The following is a 20,130-nucleotide window of genomic DNA, read 5'->3' on the forward strand; positions in this document are numbered from 1 at the left end:
AGCTCGTGTAAGCGACTGTCTTCGAGTTTTCAACTCAGGCTTTTGGGCTTCTTTCGAGCTCGTTTTCTTATTTTCCAAGGATCGAAGAAAAACCTTGTTAATTCTCGAGTTCTCTTTGTATTAGACACTCATTTGAAAAGAACTTGTCCTCGAGTTCACTTGAAAATCAACTTCATTCGATTCTTTGGGGTTTCAATGTAACACCAAATCACTTTCATAAAAAATTCTTCTTCTTTAAAGCATGTTGATCCATAACTCGATCTTTAAAATTCAGAAAGGTTGACCAATCTTCAAGTCCCAAAGGATATTATCGTGATTGCTTTCATATAAGCAATAATTTATCAAACTCGAAAGGCTAACAAGTGACAAGGACTTTAGTAGGAATTTTTTTCGTTTTGATTCGGAGACTTGGGTACTAAAATATCGGAAGATATCCTCTTCGGGATCAACTTCTTGACTTTTTGTGTCAAGGATTTTGGCAGCTCGGGAATGTCATCAATTGGTTCACCTTTGGGTGCTTCAATTGCTGGCTCAAAATCTGTTGTCCACTTTGTAGGCTCGTTATAGATTTCTTGTTGTGGTTCTTTAATGATGATGAGATTTTTACCTTGAACCTTGTTTGGTAAGACTTTATCTTTTTCAGGTGGCTTTTTATTGAACATGTCGTTTTCCTAGGAGAGAAACCAAATCCATAATATGGTTGTAGTTATCACAGTATGGAACCTTGATCGGTTCCTCACGCCTATCTCTTCTCTGATAGTTGCCGTTGCCGGGGTTGGGATAGAGTCAGTTAATAGTCGCTGTCAAATTAGCAAATGTTGTGGTTAAGGCCACCTTCATCTATGCTAAGTCTAGTTTGGTAGTCGGCCGTAGATCTTCATTTTTAGTGAAAAGGACAGGCGAAACATGCTCGGATATCAACTGACGTAATGGGGAATTGGGGAAAGGTCAACACGCGTCTAAATCTTTTAAGATAACAAGTCTTACAACGAGACGCTCGAAAAATTAAGAGAAAAACTCTTAAAACTAGAGATAAACTGTAAAAAAAGGTTTAAATTATTAATCAATAATCTGAATACTAATAAAACAATAAATCCTATTTATAGACTAAACTAACTACAAGATTACTATAAAATTTGAACTAAACCCATAATCCTAAACCAACTATGAAAGTATTTAAAAAGTAACTAAAAAGAAATTAGTCTTAATCTAACTACAAAGCAAATAATTAATAACTAAAAATAAACAAATAATAATGCTAAACTAATTAAGAAACAAAATAATCAAATCATAACAATCTGTGTGGGACTCGTTAGCATGCGCTCAAGACCCGACATGCGACCCAAGTCACATGAGAAGTCGTGTTAGTGACTGTCATCGAGTTTTCGATGCAGGATTTTGGGCTTCTTTTGAGCTCGTTTTCTTCTTTTCAAATGATCAAAGAAAAACCTTGTTAACCTCAAATTCTCTCTGTATCATATGGTGTTTCGAGAACTTGAGGTAACAACAGTTGGTATACTCTTATATGATAATCCTTTCATTTTCACGACTTATTAGATAAAGTTGACTATGAAAGAATGATCGTATCGAATAATGTTTGGAAATGATTATATTTAATAGAAATTCATATGTAACTTTGTCATTTTGTAAGGCTTTTAATATAATATATAATATGAACTTCTATTGTTTGTTTTATTTATTAATCCCCCAATCAATATATAGTCATTGATATAAATATAACAAGATTGAAATGAAAATGAAAATTAGAAAGAAAAGAAAAGTAAGGGGCTATTCGGTTGTGCCTTAATGGGTTGTATAAGCTATATGTCTTATTCGCACAACCATATCTAGCTGTTTGGTTTGGGCTTATTCGGTTAGCCCATGGCTGAATCGCTCAACTACAAAACTTATGTCCTTTTGTGTTCAACCATTGAATTTCCTCCAACTACACCTCCCCAACAGCCTTTCCCCTTCATATTCAACCCTTCGATTCTTCAATGAAGAAGGATCTGTCATCAACCCACAGTCAACGCCAAAATCCACATTACATATTTCATCCAACAGTTGTTGCACTGACTTCAAGAACTTGGATCCTTTCAAAATTGAAGCATAGCCTGTGTATGGACCAAGCGTCATCCCCGCAGTCCGACAAAAATCTAAACTATTGGACTCATACTTTTGCAAAGGATGAGTTCGGTTTTGAGAAGAAAGAGATAGCCAGTGGCTCCGGTTTATACACAAGAAAATATTCGGCACCGTCAAACGGGTGATGTTGAATGAACCTAAGGTCTTGATGTGTGTAAAGAAAATCAGAATGGTCGTTATTTGGATCATTGACGGACTGCAGATCCAACGACTCATCTATTATTGTTGTGGCATAATCACTATTACTAGTAGCAGTAGCTATTAATGATGAGGTGATGTTGCGTGGTTGCTTGGACAAGTGATTGGGAGAGGAAGAGATGAATAACGATTAATCATATAAAGGGAGCAGATCTCCCACGCAACCGGTAGTTGCAACCATCAGCTTCTCCCTTCTTCTTTGTTGTGGGATGTGGTATGGTTCAAAATCCTCCGCCACAGACAAACAAACTCTAGAGAAAGAGATGAATTGGGGTTTTATTTGATTCAACATTTTGGTTTCATTTGATCTAGAGTTGTTCTTATTATCGGTACCTGATGTAATAAAATTGATCTGCAAAAATTTACAATTAAAAAGTCATTTGTTCAACACTTTTATCAAATTGTGTTTTATTCAGACACAAATAAAGACAGGGGTAAAATGGTCACTTCTGACATTCAGACTGTTTATTTAGCACAATAACCGAACAACAACTTATTTGTTAATATAGAGACAACTATATCCATACAGACAACTATATCCATACAAGTGGTCTTAATAGAAAACAAACCGAACAACCCCTAAAATTTATATTAAAAAGAAACTCCATTGTAAAGTATCATTAAAGTTTTTATTTTATTAAAATGACCATGAGGAAAAGGGAAAAAGAATTGATGGCATCATCTATGGAGAGAAAGGTTTCCCAACAGCTAACAACGGAACCTTTCTGTGATTAGCCAAACCAAAAGTTTCTTTCATATCCACATCCTCTCTCTTAACTCCATTTGGCAGTGACCAATCGAACTTGTGTAGAACCGTAGCCAAAACCTTCTCATTGATGGCCATGGCAAACACCCTTCCAGGGCAACCCCTCCTTCCAGCACCAAAAGTAAGTAACTCGAAATTATGCTTTACGAAATCAATAGGCGAATCCAAGAATCTTTCTGGTAGGAATGTATCGGGTCGATCCCACACTTTAGGATCCCTCATAATTGCATAAATGTTCACGTATACCCTTGTTCCTTCTGCAATATCGTACCCCATTACTTTGACATCATGGCGTGCAACTCGTGGTGGTAGTATCGGAAGGGGAGGGTGGAGACGGGTGGTTTCCTTGATTACGGCTTTAAGATATGGCATCATCTCCAAATCGTCATCGGTTATGTCTTTCTTCCCATTAAGGACCTCCCGTACCTCATTCTGGACTTTCTTAAGGCTATCGGGATGTAATAGTAGCTCAGTCATTGCCCATTCAAGCACCGATGATGATGTATCTGTACCAGCAACGTACGCATCCTACATACACAGTCAAAGAAATTAGTTTCAGTGGCTAGATTTATATAAATGTACACATGTCTTAATATGCTATTTGTTTTATAGGATAAAATATTGTACGTACTACTAAAAGTGTTACAATAGAATGTTAGGACCTATTTTCAAGTTCTAACTAGCCTTTCAATACATTTTTTAAACAAATGTCCTATCATTCTTTTAGAGAACATTTTTGAAAACTCTATTATTAAAACATTGTTTCAAAGGACATTTGTTTTTATAATATTGTTTTCTAATAATTTCTTATAAAAACTAATATGATAATTTATTTTAAAGGCGTTTCTAAAAAGCATGTTGTAACACCCAAAAAACGTCTATTGACACTATAACAAAATTCATTTTATAGGATGTCAACAATGTATAAGTATCTTAATAGACTGTTTTATAATACTTAAATTATTAGACCAAATAATAAAATGTTTTATCTTAAAGTGTTGCAATTAATTTATAAGCTAAAATGTTTTATAACAAGTTTTTTAAAATATTTTTAAATATAAACTATCGTATCAGCTATTTTATATTAAGACATTTAAGGTTATTTACTTCACGCTTACTCGGGTAAGGGAACACTAAGTCACATTACCTTATCAGATGAATATGGTAATGACCAAGAATCTTATCTTACCTTACCTTACCTGGTAAAAGCGAGACGAATACCACGAGTCTTACCCAAGGACTACTCTTACTATGGTAAGCGTTTACAGGATAAATTCTTGCATACGATACCGCTTTGATGGACAAAATTCTTAACTGATAAGTAAATGATAGTGCTAGATTTTACCGACCGAGGTAAGAGTTTGCTTAACGGCCCCTCAGACACCATTGGCGGCTTATATACCCGATTTTGTTGTATCGTAACACCTTTACATTCTAGATGAACCATTGTTTAATTTTATAATCTTAAATCTTATAAAGGAGCCTATGATTTGTTATAGTCAGATGACAAAAGATGAAGACGAAGATCTAGATATGAAAAGATATACCAAGAGGAGTGCTTTGATGACATCTGCGTCAATGGTGATGCCAATAATATCTTCCTTTTGAACATTGAGCAGTGCTTCAATGAAAGTTTCCACGACATCTTCACCAACTGGATTAGGGTTTCTGCTTCTCTTGGATAAGGTTTCATCAACCACACCCTGCAAGAACTCATCAAAATCTACTGCAACCCTATCGACTTTAGCACTCAAACCTCTAATACGATCGACCACCGCAAGCTGAGGAATCGAATCCTCAAAGTAAAAGCTACCAAGTACCTCCGAAAACTCTTGCAAAACCTTCTTGAATTTCCTCCCAATCTCCCCTTCATTATAAGTCCTCCCAAACGTAGCCATACATGTAATATCATTTGTAAGTGAGCTAAACAAGTCGCTCAAATCCACGGGTTTGTTAGACAGGAAACCGTGGGTAATTTTATGCACGCATTCGTTGATTACCTTTTCCCTCAATCCAGCAAAAGTTTGGACCTTTTTGTTACTTAGAAACTGGAGGGTTAGAATGCTTTTTGCTTGCCTCCAGTATTCACCATAAGGAGCTGCTGTTATTTCCTTGAGATCATACGAGATCGTTCTAAACATCCTTGTGTTTGGCCTGCTGGCAAATGCGATATCGTGGGTTTTCATGATTTCACGTGCTGCTTCGGTTGACGAGACCACGAGGCATGGGACTGATCCGATGTAGAGGAGCATGAGTGAGTCACCATAACGTCTTGCTAGAGAGAAAAACGAGTGGTGGACGAGTTCAGTCAACTGGTGGAGGTTGCCGATAATAGGCAACCGTGGTGGTGAAGGTGGCAGTTTCTTGATGGTGGTTGGTGGTGTACGAGTGCGAAATCTAATGAAGAGAAAGGCAGCACCTAGAAACAAGAGTGATGTGTAAATGAAAACGTTAAATGAGAAGAAACTCCACATCTTTGACAGAGGAGTAGGGTTAATTTGTGGGATTTTTGTGTTGGAAATGATGAGATTTCAAGGTCAATTTATGAACAAAATCTTGTGTGGAGAGTTGCTAACCATTCTTGAATTTCGCCTCTCTAGAAATAAGAAGTCACACACGGGGGGTTAATTAACGTGATCTTGAAAATAGGGATACGCACAATAAATAGGCGAATGATCTTGAAAAAACAACTAGGGATGCGCACAATAGCCAAATCATCGTGTGATAACAAGGGTTAATTAACATGAAAAGTATGAGAAGTAATCTGAACCCTTGATCACTTTTAATCTCGAACATGTTCATGAATCACGTTTGATATGAAGATTGAAGACAAAATTTAAAAAAAAATAATAATTTAGAGAAATATCTAAAATATAATATCAAGAAGAGAGATACTATTTTAATATTTTTTAACAATGAAGTTGAATGTGTTATAACCTTTCGGATAAAATGCACAAAATAACAATCTACTTTCATAAATTTCTTTGTTATAGCATTGTACTTCCAGTTTTTCTTGTTATAGCAATTTACTTTCAAACTATTTTTTATTAGAACATTGTCTTTTGAAAAATTTACTGATTATAACATTTGGTAATCTTTTGGTTTGAATTTACCCATTATACCAGGTTTCTATGCCAACTCATTGTCCACGTAGGCTGTCCACATATACTATTGTGATGTGACTTTTTTACTACATCATTGTACTTTCAAAATTATTTTATTATAACATCTACTAGTTCTTATTAAACACTGTATTTTTAATTTTAATATTTAGATATTTTACATGTTATTTAATAAATATATTAAATGAAAAAAAATTCTAAATTATTCATTAATATACCAATATCAATAAAACTAATAGAAYACAACTTATCTCGCTAATATTTTTTAAAAATATGTGTTTTTTGAAAAAAGAAAATAAGAACTATTCATTTTTTACAAAAAAAATTTATCTTTTAAAACATATATTATATTTGTTTAAAAACTTTTTACTTGACGTATAAATATATTAAATTAAATAGATTTTTTTTGAATTATTTGTTAATATAATAATATTAAAAAATTGTAGATCACAATTTATTTTGTTAACATTTTAAAGATAACTTTAAAAGATATGCATTTATTTGAACAACATAAAATAAGAAGTGTTACTTTTTTTACAAACAAAATATATCTCGAAAATAATGTTTCATATTTATTTAAGAAATATTTTACTCTAGAATATTTAAGTTGCATGCAAATTAATATGAGAAAGTCAAAAAAATTAAATGTTTTTTTAAGATAATGGCAATGAAAAATGAAAATCACTAATAATAATTTAAAATAGATTTTTATTTTTATTTTAGTTAAGCCATCAAAATGATGTGTCATCCACATCACCTCATTAAAGCCACATAAGAAAAAAAAAAGTTAAGGGATTAACCGATTTAAAAGGTAACAGGTTAGCTATTGCTGTTATGGGTAGATTTTTTAAAGTACAATGCCTTAATAAAAAATAATTTGAAAGTACATTGTTGTAATAAAGAAGAACAAAAGTAGACTGTTATAATAAAAAAATTATGAAAGTAGGATGCTATTTCATGTATTTAACCTTAACTTTTTATATAAAGCTTTTGTAAAAGTGTATTATGATAATATGTAATCCCAAATCATACAAATCAGAAACAAATCTTCAGATCTAGATCAAGAACAAGAGTAGAAAGAGATTTTCACCAAATCTTGAATAGAGTTCTTTGAGAGAATATTCAGAATGATTACAACTCTAATCTGATTAACAACTGAACTTACTACAATTAGGAAGCTGATTACTATTTATAGTAAGGAAAATAGTAAAGCCTAACTACTACAAAGCATTATAAAGGAAAAACTTGAATACAACTTTAACAAACATTCTTGAACCCAACAATCTCCCCCTTTGGATTCAAGTTCGAACTCTTATAAATCTGGTGTTTCTGAGTCCGAGCAGTTTCTCCAGCCTCCTCAATGCATTTCGATACTGCAATTTTTCTTCAAGCAAATTCAAGGCATTAATCAGCAAATACCTATCTTTTGGACTCATCCTCTCCGACTCCGCAGCTTTATCATTATTAGCTCTCCTCGTTTCCAGCGCCCGTCTCACCATTCGAATAGTACCATCAGAATATTTATTCAGCCCGCTGAACCTCATGAACTTCTTTATTTGACCCTCGGCATCATATATGACCCCGAACTCCGGTTGTTCAAGAATCATGTAAAACGGATCAGCTTCAATGTCTTCTAGATCTTGATCAGGTCTCTTCAAATTAATAATTCTCTGATTATCTTTAACCCCCATTTGGACATCAATAACCATAGATACTTTGACGTGACTCCGCATAAACCTTTTGATCGCATTAAGAGCCACAAGAACTCCTTTTCTGTTCGTCATATTCCGGATTTCGTGGTACATATGCTCCAGATCTTCTAAATACAAGTTGGAGAAGTTAGCTTCACTAACCACCCAGACCTTACCATCTTGTCGTGTCATTGTGAATACTGGATAAAAGACTCTAAGAAGTCTTTGAGCATCAATTTATTTTATTAACACAACTCGATGTTTGGTCCGAACCTGACTAATCGGGAGATGCTTAGCTTTGAGGAAATGCTTATACTCCAAACAATAGTCTTTGGATTCCTTGTGAATACCAAGAATCTTATCCGTACTGAGAGCTTTGCGATGTCGGAGGAAGATGCCAAAATAAATGTCTTCCAAATAAGGCTATCTGATTCTTGCCCTGTCATAGCCTGGAAAGTTTACACGAATTGCAAACGGCACATAATTCTTTGAAAATATCTCGGTCAGATCAAATGCCGCTTTAGGAGTATTGGATGCACCAACTTCAACTGTATGGAGGGTTCAGGCAAGGTCTGAAAGATCACCCTGAAATGGGAATACTGGGTCTTCTTCATTAATGTCAGCTTCAAAGTCAAAATATAACCCAGATGATTCGTCAATATTATCAATATCTTCTCCGAAATCCTGTTCTCCACCTAGTTCTGTAGCAAAAACTTCATTAAAACCAACATTGGCCGACAAATCCAATAACAGCCTTGTTCATACCGTGGAGTCCACCGGCTTTTCAACCATTGGCTCGATCGATGGATTTGTCTACAATACTTCATCATCTTCCACAATTATTTCCTCAATAATTCTTTCCCTTGTAGATTCTGGGACAAAACTTTCGACGTTAACATCTTGAGAAGCTGGCTATCTTTCAACACTTTGAGCGCGAGCAGACGACTCAGCTACCCTTTGTCTTTTTCTCTCCCCCTCATGATAATCAGGATTGTTTGGATCATCATGCCTTCGTTTGAGTGAGGTGGCCTGAGCTCGGCAAGTGTCTTCTATAATAGATACCTGTTCAGAGAGGGCATCAATTGAACTTTTAAGAACTTGAGTGGTTGATGTGATTAACTTACTAACTTTAGAGAAGCTAGAAGCAACCACATCATGAAAGGACAAAAACTCTGAGGCTCGAACTGTGGGGTTTTCGTCAATTTGCTGTCTGAGGAGCCCAACCAAATCTGCATATTTTGTATCAGGGTTTTGGGATGACATCAGTTTAGCGTATAATAAGGATTTAAGTTCGTCCACCGATTGCTCTTGTACCGTCAGAGGCTCAGGTACAGACGGTGGTGATGGCGCAGATGGTTGATCTTCTTCTACTTGCTCCTTACCCTTCAACAATCTTTTGAGACTAGCAATCTGAGCGTCCATGTTATCTTGAACAGCCTTTAGTGCGCCGTCCAAATATTCCCTTGACACGAAGTCTGGTAAGATCACTCCTGGATCACTTAGATTACCAGTTGAGACAATAGTTGAGTAAACTGTTGTGCCTACATTCAGTGTTGGCAAAATGGTAGCACTGGTAGGACTTTCGACCGGTCCTTGTGGTTGGTCAAAATACACCACTCTTGTCATTTCGACGAGTTCATTAAGAACTGCAATGGGAGCAACAGATGCTCGAGACTCTTGTGTACCTAAGTGTATCGGCTCTAGACTCGAGGTGTACATAATCAAAGTCGTAGGCTGGGGCAGCGACCTACTTATTTCAATATCTACATTCTCCAAGTGAGAAGTAGATAGAGTATGTGCTAAGTCCCCATGATGAAATGAAACAACTGGTTGTTGAGAACCAGTTGAGTGGTCGGGTTGGGTGTGCAAGTGCATAGCTGGGCTAGCTATGTCTTCATCAATACCAACATTCAACGGATGAATGTCGATAGCAGATGTGGGTGCCCGACTATGTGTTTCATCTAGAAAAGGAGCTTGATCTTGATTTTGTGCTCCACTCTCACACTCACCATCTTTTTCTGCTTCCCTTGCACTAAACCTCTCAACATTTTCAACTTCAGCTCCCTCATCACCTCCTTCTACTGGAATATCTGGAATATCTTCCAGCATACGATCATATTCATCAGGTCTGACTCCAAAATCATCAACATTAAACGATAGTGAATGCAGACTTGGACAAGTCTGTGGAGCTTCAAATTCTGGAAAAATATCGTCAATGTTATCAACCACTGCTCCAAGTTGAATATTCTGTGGAAGCATCGGTTGAGCAGGGTTGTCAGCATCATCATTATTATCATCATCATCATTATCTTCATTATCATCACCTTGAGCTGCCTGGTTATCGGATATTGTATCTTCCAAACTTGAAGAACTCGAGGAAGTACTATATGTTGAAGTACTATGCTAATCAGAGGCTCCCCGCTCCTTATCACCCCTCTCAATTACATTTTCCCTCAACGCACAGCCCTGTTCAGGCAACCCTTGTTCTTAAACACTCTCACCTACATCTATACCCTCTCTCTCAGCTAAGGCATGGGGTGATCCCGGGGTAAGTTCAACCGGTTCTGGCTGAACTATAGGATCTATCACTCGTCTATAGTCAACTACACACTGAGCCCTCTGATTAGCGAAGGCAAATAGCTCGGGTGGAATTTCCATGATGTAGTCCAAATCTTCATGTTGCCGAATTCGAGTCATGACGAACGACGGCCCCATTTCACTGTTTGTTCTGGCCGAAATGTCTTTTTTGAGTTCATCATGGCTTTTATAAAAAGTTGCAGAAACCGTTGAAATGGCACGAACTTTCTGGCTTTAGACGAAAATCTTTTAGCGTTGACGAGCTCGACCAGTTCATTCCATATTATGAGCGCATAATCGTACTTGCGCGTAAATATGATCCCATGGAAGAACTTCAGGAACGAACTGCTGCATGTATCAATTCCCGCAGTCTTTGATGTTAGGCATCTGTTAAGGATTGAGAACAGGAGATGCCAGATCGACGGTAGGAAACGCCGTTTGAATTGAGACGGGTTAGTCAACTCTTGCGAATATCCTAACCGTTTGATGTCACGRCAGAGTTCGTCATCTATTACAAGCGTTTCAAAGCCTGTCGAGCCCGGTCCGGGAAGACGTAGTATTCTTCGTAGTCTTTTTAATGTCAAGCGACTGACATTCTCGTCTACGTTGTCTTCAAAATAGTATGTATCTCCGTCTTTGGCTAGTATTAGGGTATTCCAGAACTGCTAAAGGTATATCATAGGTACAGGTGTATGGGCAGAAAGGGAATACGAGATAGGATGTTCGCGCAGGGTTTCTGGAATTATTTGATATTCAGCGGGCATATCGAAGTTAAATGAATGGTTGTTAGGTTTTATTTCGAGGAATTGGCTTTGTGGGAGTAAATTTTCTTCGGGTATGGGTTGGTTTAATGGCTGGGGAGGGTTATGGAGATTATCAGACCTGACTAAAGGAATATGGGATTCCTCGTCAAACTGATGTTGTTGATCCGCCATTTACCTGTAAAATTTCCAAAATATTAGATCCCGAATTAATGAAACAAAGCGAATTTCTCTAATTCAAAGTAAAAAAAAAATTGAAAAGAAATAAAAAAAAATTCAAGACTAAAATTTTTTTAACAAAACAAAAAAAAATTTAAACTATAGAAAAAAAAAATTCTTTAAAAAAATTTAACACTAAAAATTTTACTTAAAAAAAATTCTAAAAAGAAATTCTAAAAAAATAAAAATTCTAATAAAACTAAAAATTCTAATAAAACTAAAAACTAAAAAAAATTACTTAAAAAAATTAAAAGCAAAAAAATCAACCGGATCAGAAATCCGGTCAACAAAAGAAAACAAAAAAAATTGCTAACTCAAAACCTAAACCGGACAAATATCAACCGGATTAAGGTTGATCGGAGTAAACTCCGGTCACCTTCTCCCGTGAATAATCCGGTCAAAACTTGAAAACAGTAAAAACCCTAAATTGACCAAAGCTAACCTAACACAAAAACTAAATCGTTCAAAAGTAAAATCTAAACTAAACTATAAGACGAACAATAGTAAAACAATCGATTTAAGAAGTTTGATTCAACTTAAGCTTTAATCGATTTAACAGTCCAAAATCGTTATCTTGACAGATAAGATTCAAAATTTATATTCAGATTAACAGTCCAAATATCATCATAGTCCAAGATTACTTCCAAAGGAACATATCAAGTTCAAAGTAATTACGAACCGAGTCCAAATTTTAAACCTTTGAAGAATTTGAGATGAAACAGAGATAGATCTTGAAGAACTTGAACAATTTACGTAGAATGTTTAACCGGAGACGATGACTGAATGGTGACAGACGATTTATGGTAAACGTAAAAAGTGAAATGTAAAAATGAATCGAGTATTTATAGTCAAAGTTAAAAACCATTCAAATTCTAAACCGCTCAAGGCTTATCTGGATTAGGATAAATCGGACAAGAGGTGTCCGATTTAGAGAATATGAAATCAAACAAGTGATAATCCGGACAATAAATCGCTCAAGGCATAGGCGATTTAGAAGAACACCGGTCAAGAGTCATCCGATTTAAGAATAAACCGCTCAAGAGTTAATCGATTTAGGAATAAATCGCTCAAGGGATGATCGATTTAACAATAAATCGCTCAATGAAGGAGTTAAATCGCTCAAGGAACGAGCGATTTAAACACTTGAAATGCATCAAGAAAAACATGCGATTTAACAATCCGCTCAATATGATCATGCGATTTAGTAATCCGCTCAACTCCTTGTGGCACATATCTAATCTTATTCGGGTAAGAGTTTATTGTATAGCCTTTTGTCCGGATTAGCCTAAATCGGACACTACTTTGTCCGGATTTGTAATAAATTGGACAAGTGTTGTCCGGATTAGTCTAAATCGGCCAAACACTTATATTTTTAAACGTTAAATCTTTCAAAAATTAGATAATGTTTAAAAAACCTGTAAGAAAATTTTAAATCTGTTAGTTCATACTGATAAAATCACTCCCCCTCAAATATATGATCAGATAAAAATACAGATAAAGATCTACACTCCCTCTCAAATATAGATTTCCATGATCAAGAAATTTAAAATCAGATAAAAAATTGAAACAATGACTTGTATTAAAAAATACAAATATTTAGACCAAATAAATTTGAATTAAATACAATTCAATAAATTGAATAGTTTTTAATAAAAATTCAAAATTTCAAATTAAGCATACCTAACTTAGATATGAGAAAGCTAAAACGTTTTTTCATCTAAAGCTTTCGTAAATAAGTCAGCTAATTGAAATTCTGTGAGTTCAATGGTTTCTTTTTCTACATGATCATTAATAAAATGATACCGGATATCTATATGTTTGGTCTTTGTATCTTGAACAGGATTACAGGAAATAACAATTGCACTTTTAGAATCACAGTAAATGGGAATTTTGTTAAAATAAAACCCGTAGTCTCTGAGCTGTGTCTGCATCCACAAAACTTGAGAACAGCAGCTAGCAGCAGCTACATATTCTGCCTCAGCAGTAGATATGGACACACAGTTTTGTTTCTTTGAAGCTTAGCTCACTAATTTGTCTACCATAAATTGTAGATGTCCCGAAGTGCTTTTCCTATCCAACATACAGCTTGCATAGTCTGCATCTGAGTAAGCTGTCAGTTCAAAACTAGTACCCTTGGKATACCAGAGTCCAAGATTAGCAGTCCCTTTTAGATAATGAAAAATGCGCTTAACAGCACTCAAATGGGACTCCTTTAGATTAGCCTGATATCTGGCACAAAGATGTGTTGAAAACATAATATCAGGTCTACAAGACGTCAAATACATTAAAGAACCWATCATGCCTCAGTATGTTTTTTGATCTACAGCTTTTCCAGACRGATCAGCATGTATTTTCGTTCCATGAGCCATAGGTGTTTTGATAGATGAACAATTTTACAAATTAAATTTCTTCAGGATATCAAAAATATATTTTGTTTGACAGATAAAGATACCCGAAAATAATTGTTTTACTTGAAGACTTAAAAAAAAGTTCATCTCACCCATCATGCTCATTTTAAAACGCGAAACCATTAAGGCAGAAAAGTTTTTGCAGTATTTTGGGTTCGTAGATTCAAATATTATGTCGTCTACATAAATTTGTATCAAAATAATATCCGACTTTTCCTTTTTAATGAAAAGGGTAGTGTCAATATTACCTTTCGAGAAGCCCAAGTTTACCAGAAATTCTGATAAGATGTCATACCAGGCTCTCGGGGCTTGTTTAAGATCATAAAGTGCTCTGTTGAGGATGTAAACATGATCTGGCTTTGACTGATACACAAAACCCTCCGGCTGAGCAACGTAGACTTCTTCCTTGAGAAGACCATATAAGAATGTTGGCTTGACGTCCATCTGGTACACTGTGAAGTTCTTGTGTGCCGCGTACGCCAGAAACATCCGTATTGTTTCAATCCTTGCTACCGGGGTAAAGGTTTCGTCGTAGTCAAAACCTTGTTGATTGTATCCTTTAGTGACGAGCCTTATTTCTGACAACAACACTGTCTTTATCCTTTTTACTTTTGAATACCCATTTTGTACCTATAATCGTCTTATTGTTGGGACGAGGTACCAATCTCCAGACTTTCAGTGCTTCAAACTGGTTCAGCTCCTCTTGCATCGCGAGTATCCAATCCGAATTAGCTAAGGCTTTAGATACCTTAGTTGGTTCAATATTACTAAAAAATGTGGAGTATAGACACTCATTAGCTGTAGCAGACCGTGTACGAATAGGTGCTGATGGATCACCAATAACTTGATGTATTGGGTGATTTCTGGTCCACTTCTTGCTATAAGCTAGGAGAACATAGGAACTTTGATTTGAGTTTTGATCAGTATAAGTATTTGGGGAGTTTATCGGAACAGGTTCAGGTGAAGGTTCAATATTTAGAACTGGAGTAGGCTGAATATCTGGTTGAGGTACTGTATTTTCATCTTGTACGACCGATACCTCTTGCACTTCAGAATTTTCACCCTCTTCACGCTGAACTGGACCGWCAGRAGTTTCCATCTCAATCTCTTCATCAACTACTTCAGTTTCTTCTTCAGTTTCAGTTACTGGAACATTAGAAGATGGACCAGATAACTATTGTTCGGTCTTTATATTACTGGACAAATCATTAGACTGATTAGATTTATTTTCGAAAAATTCTTCGTAAAAGTTCTCAAACAATGAATCTAAATCAGTATTATCAGTATTTGAAGACTCAGGTTTATCAGCTTTCCGCGTAGTATTAATTATCAGCCCAGGTCCTGAACTGAATTGTTCAGAAGCCACATCAATAACTTCGTCGAATGATAAGTTCACGCTCTCATTGATGATTTTAGTTCTTTTATTGTAGAACCTATATGCGGCAGACTTTTTGAATAACCAACGAAGATAGCTTCATCAGCCTTTGTAGCGAACTTCCCTTTGTCCTCTTTATCATTTAGAATAAAACACCTGCAACCAAAAACTCGAAAGAATTTGATATTAGGTATTCTTTTGTTGATTATTTCATACGGAGTTTTATCAAACCTTTTATGAACGAGAGATCGGTTCTGGGTAAAACAAGCAGTCGCCACTTCTTCAGCCCATATAAATAGTGGAAGCTTTGAGCATGTAAGTAGAGTATACGCCGCTTCCATCAATGTTCTGTTTTTACACTCAACGACACCATTCTGTTGCGGTGTCCGGGCTGCCAAGAACGTATGTGTGATACCGATGGATTCGAGGAATGAGCCGAGTGTATTATTCTTGAATTCGTTTACGTTGTCAGTTTTGATTTTTTGAACTGGCAATTGCAGATTATTTGGAACTGTCTTCAAGAAAGAGATAATTGTCTCGGCCGATTCATTTTTTGACCTCAGAAAATGAACCCAGGTATATCTCGAGTAGTCGTCGACTATGACCAACACATACTTCTTTCCGTTAATGCTTTGGACTCGCATAGGACCATAGAGATCCATATGGAGTAAATGTATAGGACGTTCGGTGTTGAACTCTGTTTTCAGCTTATGTGAAGCTTTCTTCAGCTTGCTCATCTCACATGCACTGCATACATGATCTTTATGAAACTTTAGGTCTGGGATGCCTTTAACCAAGTTGTCACAAACCAACTTGTTCAAACATTTGAAGTTTAAATGAGAAAGACGCCGATGCCATAGCAAATTCTGCTTCAAGGATGCCTTGGATATCAAGCAGACGTCAGTATCTACTTGTGTGTTGGATAGGTCAATTGTGTAGAGGTAAAATCTTCTGATTCCAGCTAGAAGCTCCTTACCATTAGTAGTTCGGATGCTGCACTAGTTAGCTTTAAAACAAACTTCTAAATTCTTATAACAAAATTGACCTATGCTAAAAAGATTATGTCCAAGTCCTTCGACATACGACACTTTCTTTATCATTAAATTCCAGAAATTACGTCACCGTATCCAAGGATAGGCACGTATTGATCATTTCCAAATCTTACCGTACCTCCAAAAGATTCAACATAGCTAGATAATAATTCTTTTCTACCAATCATGTGCTTAGAACATCCAGAGTCTAAGAACCACATTCAGTTCTTGCCATCAAGCATATGTGAGCCACAGCTTCAGATTCTTCCTCTTCATTAGTTAAATTTAACCAATGATCGTCTTCTGCCATCAAAGCTTTGCTCGTATCTCTTTGTTTCGAGAGAAGAAATTTGTTCTTGTAATAGCCGGTATTTCTCGTTACAATCTTGTAAATCGCTCACTAAATCGCTTAGGAAATAACCCGATTACCAACAAATCGTACAACAAATCAACGATTTACCAAGCGGATTAAGCTAAATCGATCACTACCTCGCTCACGTTATAAACAATTTACCTCTTAATCGATCAAGACTTACCCGGTTTATCCTAAATCGCAAAAAATCAATTCACAAATATCACAAGACTTAAATCGTACAAGCTTTAAGCGATTTAATAATATAATTAATGTTATAGTTGTTAAAATAAAATAGTTGTTAGGAGTTGGATATTATTTAAAGATTTAGATTTATGATACTTTCATTTTTTTAAAATTGTATCATTAGCCATTGAGATGTTCTTATATTAAAACCTTAAAGAAAATCTGATATTTTTTTTATAGGACCATCACACTCTTAACTGTCCACTCCATCATATCTACTATCGTCCGTATATCGAACGTATCGTTATGGCTTAATAAACCTCGGCTTTTCTTATTTGGCATTTAAAGTATAAACACAAATTTCTAACATCAAGTCAATAAAATCATATATCAATCCATATTTACAAGCTTCATTAGGTGAAAGGATACTTACACATTTTGAGATGTAATATAGTAGGCAATAATAATGAAAGCCTTCAAAAGCAACTTACCAAAAATAATGAACGTTTATTATCTTGTTAAAGCCATTGTTGACATAACCAAGGGTTATTGCCATAAATAATTACATGGGTGATGGCTTGGAATCGTAGGTGTTCATACAGTGGGCACAAAGTCCCACAGTGGCTGTGCAAGTGCACGCCGACACTATGATCGCTTCAAGTAATAAAGTGATATAGTACCAAGATCGTTTCCACAGGGACTGAACTATTGAGAACCAGAGAGTTTCATGAACTTCTTGAGCATGTTTCTGTTTGTGAATAAGTGTTGAGCTTTGTTGGTGCAAAGCTTTAAAATACGTAATAAACTTTTAAAATTAAAAGACGAGTATGGGTGTAAGTTTCCCTTAAGAAGATTGTAGGAACATTACGGTCAGAAACTCATGGGATTTCTATAAAAACTCCAATCTCTCGAAAGCGAATTCTTATATACTGTGCCCACAGAGTGCCCACAAAGTGTCCACTTTTATCAGTTTTAAGCTTGCGGAATTAGCCAAGTGATAAAAAGATATCTGGTTCCACTAGCCTGAAGATTTATACTCAAATCTCTTTGTAGTATAAATCTTGACAAATATCTGAACATTAGCTAAAAACATGCAGAATACGTATCTCTACGTGATTATCAAAGACTCTCAAATATTTGTGCATCACTTAAGCCGTATTTCAATATGTCCATCTCTGGATCAACGATCTAATATTAACACTTCAAAGTGATCGGCTTATCCACGTTGAGCTTAAGTCCCTACTTAAAGTGACCATGCTTAAGAATTAATAAAAATGGCAACACCCAAGTGTGCCTTCAAGTTCTTAAGTTTGACTCATACCCACATCCAAAGGGGTGATTAGCTCATATTGAAATTATATAACATAGAGGAAAAAGAATAAGAGAAATGCATAAGAAATACTTGAATGGAAATTTCACTAAAATTATTGCCCACAGGGGGCATACAATGCACATAAGTGAAACTGAAAGTTAAATACAAAATTAAAAGTAAATATAGAGATTAAACTTGCTCTATTGCTCCAGATCTTCAGGTGAGAGTAAATGCTCCAAGGTGGTTACTTCCAAGTGAGTAAATGCTACAATTTATAGAAGAAAAGGGAGAGATGGACATCCCTTTTACCCAATGGAAGAAAGCCTTTTTTATCTAGAGGGCAAAGATTTCCCATCACTTCTTGAAAGCTTTTCTGGTGTTGTCACATTTTTTGAAAGAATGACAAAGGTAAAGTTGGCCTTACCCTTAAAATAAGGAAAAGGTAAAGATGACATTTTCATTAAAATAAAGGGAGGACTACTTTATGACATTTTTTATTCAACAAGGCCCATTTCTTTAAATAAAGCGAGGTTTTCGAATTTGACTACAAAATTAATTCTTTTAAATACCCAGAAGAACAAGTATTTAAATTTATCCAAATCCGCCTTGCAGAGAATACTGAAGTGGGCAGAAAGTGAGCAGACAGTGGACATTTTTCCAACAGCAACAGTTTTTTCAAAAAATAATCAAATTCTTGACCTTTCATCACCTTTTAAAACATTTTAGACCAAGAATACAGAATAAAAGCAAAGTGGGTACATAAAACACATAAAAATAGAAGTACTGAACAACAAATAACTCTCAAATTTGAGAGTTATCATACCCCCAAACATGATGTGTTAGTTGTCCTCAAGTAAAAGAGAATAAAATAAAGAAAAAGAAACCTAAAGAAAGAGATTGAAGCAAAAACTTACAGAAGGTGTTGGATATTCGTCTAGTAAAGAGGATGTACAGCTTCCCTGCTTGATCTTCATAGTGTTGCCATTAATCAGTAGGACTTTTAGGGCTAGTTTTTGTGGCAATGGTAGCGTATATCCCTCCCCCAAACTTATCCTATACTACAAAAGGGTTTGATGCAAAAATTCTCATTGATTCACTTTTGAGTAATCGGCAAAGTTTACGACCCATACCTTTGGTATATTTTTGCCTTTTTAGACAAATTGGCCTTTTATTTTTCTTTTCCAATTTTTCGAAGACTTTTGCCTTTTGTTTTTTTTTTCATACCTTCCAATTTTCCGAAGGTATATATATATATATATATATATATATATATGAACACATTCCCCCCAAACTTAAAATGAACAATGTCCCAATTGTAGGGAAATAGACCAAAATAAGTGGCGCGGGATGGATTCAACGGGAAAGTGTTTAGGTTTACAAACGAAAGGAGGGCCCACTGTTTTAATATAAACACTATTAAAAATCAGACAAGGATGATGTACTTGAAAAAAGGAATGGAACTAGACAAACCAAAAAGAATTCCAACACCAAGTCATAATATTTAACACAAAAGTTATGACAAATCCGTTAGCAATACACAAAAGACGGATGAAAAAGTGTATCAAACTGTACCCCAAAATGATAAGCCAAAAATATTGTTCAAGAGGTATTGATGAAAAGAAAAGTATTTAACCATTTTCTTCAAACCTGCTCACTGCAAGCATACAACAGCCCGATTTGCTTCCTCGGAGTTATGAACAGCAGAAGCATTGACTGGAGGAGCAGCAGCAGAAGCAATATCAACAGTAGGCACAACAACAGTGGTGATAAGAGGAGCCGCAACAACAGAAGTCGCAGCAACAACATAAACAGTGACTAGTGTGGTGGTGTGAAGAGGTGGGACGCATCGCATTTGTGGGGGCAAAGACCGCTCGGGAACCATGGGAATAGGGCTGTCAGCAGGATTGATAAGTCAAGAAATCATACAAACATGAAGCAATCTTCAAGAATCATGATGAACATCAAAGATAGAAAGAATATGATCAAA

At 35.7% G+C, this 20,130-nt stretch overlaps 1 protein-coding gene across 1 annotated transcript; it reads right to left on the reverse strand.

Annotated features, from left to right (window-relative positions):
• Positions 1 to 2,827: 2,827 nt before the first annotated feature.
• LOC112504211 ((+)-menthofuran synthase-like) lies at positions 2,828 to 5,612 on the reverse strand. Its single transcript, XM_025108148.1, has 2 exons — positions 4,657 to 5,612; positions 2,828 to 3,637 (listed from the first exon to the last, which is right to left on the reverse strand). The coding sequence occupies exons 1-2, from the start codon at positions 5,581 to 5,583 to the stop codon at positions 3,026 to 3,028; spliced, it is 1,539 nt and encodes a 512-aa protein (XP_024963916.1). The 5' UTR covers positions 5,584 to 5,612; the 3' UTR covers positions 2,828 to 3,025.
• Positions 5,613 to 20,130: the final 14,518 nt, after the last annotated feature.

This window comes from Cynara cardunculus, unplaced genomic scaffold, assembly GCF_001531365.2.
Source record: "Cynara cardunculus var. scolymus isolate 2C unplaced genomic scaffold, CcrdV1 Un_Scaffold_4905, whole genome shotgun sequence".
Taxonomy (NCBI): domain Eukaryota; kingdom Viridiplantae; phylum Streptophyta; class Magnoliopsida; order Asterales; family Asteraceae; genus Cynara; species Cynara cardunculus.